The following is a 2,843-nucleotide window of genomic DNA, read 5'->3' on the forward strand; positions in this document are numbered from 1 at the left end:
TCCAACCAAAAGTTTTCTCTAGCCCACAGTAAAAATTAGAATGGGAGATAAAATTATCAACCAAGGTCGATATTTCAGTTTTCACGAAAAAGTAAATATTGATACATACATATTTTCTTTCCCAAGATGACTTAAATATAAACCTGAGTCTCTGTCTTTCTCCTGTTACTTATCCTGATACTTTTACAGCTCACCACACATGAAAATCAACACCCCCAGCAACTCCAGCACCATCTCCTTCATCCTCCTGGGTTTCCCTTGCCCCAAAGAGGGGCAGATCTTGCTGTTTGTGCTCTTCTCTGTCATCTACCTTCTCACCCTCATGGGCAATGGTTGCATCATCTGTGCTGTGTGCTGGGATCAGAGACTCCACACACCCATGTACATCCTGCTCGCCAACTTCTCCTTCCTAGAAATCTGGTATGTCACCTCCACAGTCCCCAACATGTTGGCCAACCTCCTCTCTGACACCAAGGTCATCTCCTTCTCTGGGTGCATTATCCAGTTCTATTTCTTCTTCTCCTTGGGTTCTACAGAAAATTTCTTCCTAGCAGTTATGGCATTTGATCGGTACCTAGCCATCTGTCGTCCTCTGCACTATCCAACCATTATGACCACACATCTCTGCACTAAACTTGTGATCAATTGCTGGGTATTTGGTTTCCTCTGGTTCTTGATTCCCATCATCATTGTCTCCCAAATGTCATTCTGTGGAGACAGAATCATTGACCACTTCTTATGTGACCCTGGTCCTCTTCTAGCACTCATTTGCAAAAAGGCTCCTGTGATAGAGCTTGTCTTCTCCACCTTAAGTCTTCTTCCTCTCATTTTTCCCTTTCTCTTCATCATGGGGTCCTATGCACTGGTCTTTAGAGCTGTACTGAAGGTCCCTTCAGCAGCAGGGAGAAAAAAGGCTTTCTCCACCTGTGGGTCTCACCTGGCTGTGGTTTCACTGTTCTACGGCTCAGTACTGGTCATGTATGGGAGCCCAACATCTGAGCATGAAGCTGGAATGCAGAAAATTGTGACTCTGTTTTATTCTGTTGTGACCCCATTCCTTAATCCTATGATATACAGTCTGAGGAACAAAGATATGAAAACAGCTCTGCAGAAATTCCTGGAAATATAAAAAGTACTCATTGAAAAGACTCTCAAACAACTAAACTTGTATCTTGAATTTAAGTTTTGTTTAGGTAAAAAGATAAGAAAAAAAAAGAAAAAAAATTGGTTTTATTCAGACGATTTTTCATTAACATTGACCCAAAACTGCATCACCTATAAACACATTACTGTTTATGTCTTCTCTCGACATTTTCTCTTGACAATTTGTCCTGTTGCTTAGAAAGCCTTGATTTTTTAACTGAGTGCTACACAGTGCATTTTAAAAATTGTAAAGGTGTTATGTAAATAAAGTATAAATTAAAATCACAAAAAATAAATAAATAAAAACCTGTAAAGTTGTTTTTTGTTTGGTTTGTTTTTTTGTTTTTCAAGAGAGATTTTTGTATAGACATATGTGCTCACCGGAGACACAGCAAGAGACAAACAGACAGAAAGTGAACAATCACCCCCCAGGGCGGATGGCCACATCACAATCCTAACTCCTCCAGTTTCCTCTTGGGATTTCAGGCATGCATCCAGCATGAGTTTGAAGCTGCCATGTCCAGACTTTGAATCGTGGTCAACCACGTGGGAGTCCAGCAACATAACCACCAAGCCATCTTCTGGTCCCTGTAAAGGTTTTTTATAAAATGGTCTATGCTGGAGCCAGCAGTTTGTGTGGAGGCTAAGGCTCGATCTCACTGCACAGTTCAAGTCCCAGATCTGTGGTTTGATAAACATACCAAGTGCATGCACATGGTTGCATGCCCAAAATCCTGAGAGAAAAATGAAGAAGGGATTGTGGTGTGGCCAACCTTCTGGGGGGGTGGGGGGGTGATTTCTCACTTTTCCTTTCTCACTGTCTACAGACAGCAAACTTCCCCTACAGCAAACCTAACAAAAGAAAAGGTCTACACTGGATTTTGGAATGTGACCTTTTTGAGATCTCGGATACAAGCCTGGACTGTTTACAAGGACTCTCCACTTTGCACGCCCTCACTTCCTGTTCCTGTACTCTTGAAAATTCATCTCAGCTCTTTAGACTCCCAGCTTCTGCTTTTGCTAGATGAGCAACTTAGAAATCCAAATACATATTCAAGGGAAATTGCTTGATGTTTTGAGCCTCAGTGGGGTCCTCCCTCAGGATTTGTATTTCAAACACTAGCTGCTACAGCTACAAACCAATCCTCTATCTCCTCAGTTCAATCAAAGTACTGCTTTCTGGTCAGGCTGTTCCTCTCTTCCCGTTCTTCCCTGCATGCCTCCACATTCTTGTACACCCCACCCAGTAAATTGTTAAATGTCCTCAGGGAAAATATATGGTAAATGTGAAATTTACCTCCTTGCTCCTTTCATTCTGGAATTGTGGTCAGTGAAGTCTTGCCCATGGCAATTGCTCTCTAGCCTTCAAATGGTATTTGTCTGTATTCTGTCCAGATTTTATAGTTACTTTTTGATGGATGTTATTTTTGGTTTACCACAAGCTGCTCAGTCATGATCATAACCAGAAAGTTTTTTCTATAATATTTAAATTCTACACATGTAAAGTAAAAACACTAACTCATTGTTATAAAGATAAAAGCAGAATAAGCTTATGATGTTGAATTATTTTAGCCTATCAGATTGTCAAAGATCAAGAAATTTCATAGCACATCATATAGTTGAAGACGTTGAAATGAGTTTTTTTATATTTTGCTGGTGAGGAAATAAATTTTACAGACTCTACATAGGGCAACAAAGCT

At 40.5% G+C, this 2,843-nt stretch overlaps 1 protein-coding gene across 1 annotated transcript; it reads left to right on the forward strand.

The window, feature by feature from the left end:
* The first annotated feature begins 199 nt into the window (after nucleotides 1–199).
* Nucleotides 200–1,129, forward strand: LOC102469531 (olfactory receptor 11G2). The gene has a single exon (XM_006163061.2). It carries the CDS (start codon nucleotides 200–202, stop codon nucleotides 1,127–1,129), a length of 930 nt encoding a protein of 309 aa, XP_006163123.1.
* The last annotated feature ends 1,714 nt before the right edge of the window (nucleotides 1,130–2,843 follow it).

Source organism: Tupaia chinensis, unplaced genomic scaffold (genome assembly GCF_000334495.1).
Source record: "Tupaia chinensis unplaced genomic scaffold, TupChi_1.0 Scaffold141372_1, whole genome shotgun sequence".
Taxonomy (NCBI): Eukaryota; Metazoa; Chordata; class Mammalia; order Scandentia; family Tupaiidae; genus Tupaia; species Tupaia belangeri.

Bases quoted from the DNA above. Each gene is read 5' to 3' on its own strand.
- LOC102469531 (XM_006163061.2), top strand. From the start codon at position 200: ATGAAAATCAACACCCCCAGCAACTCCAGCACCATCTCCTTCATCCTC.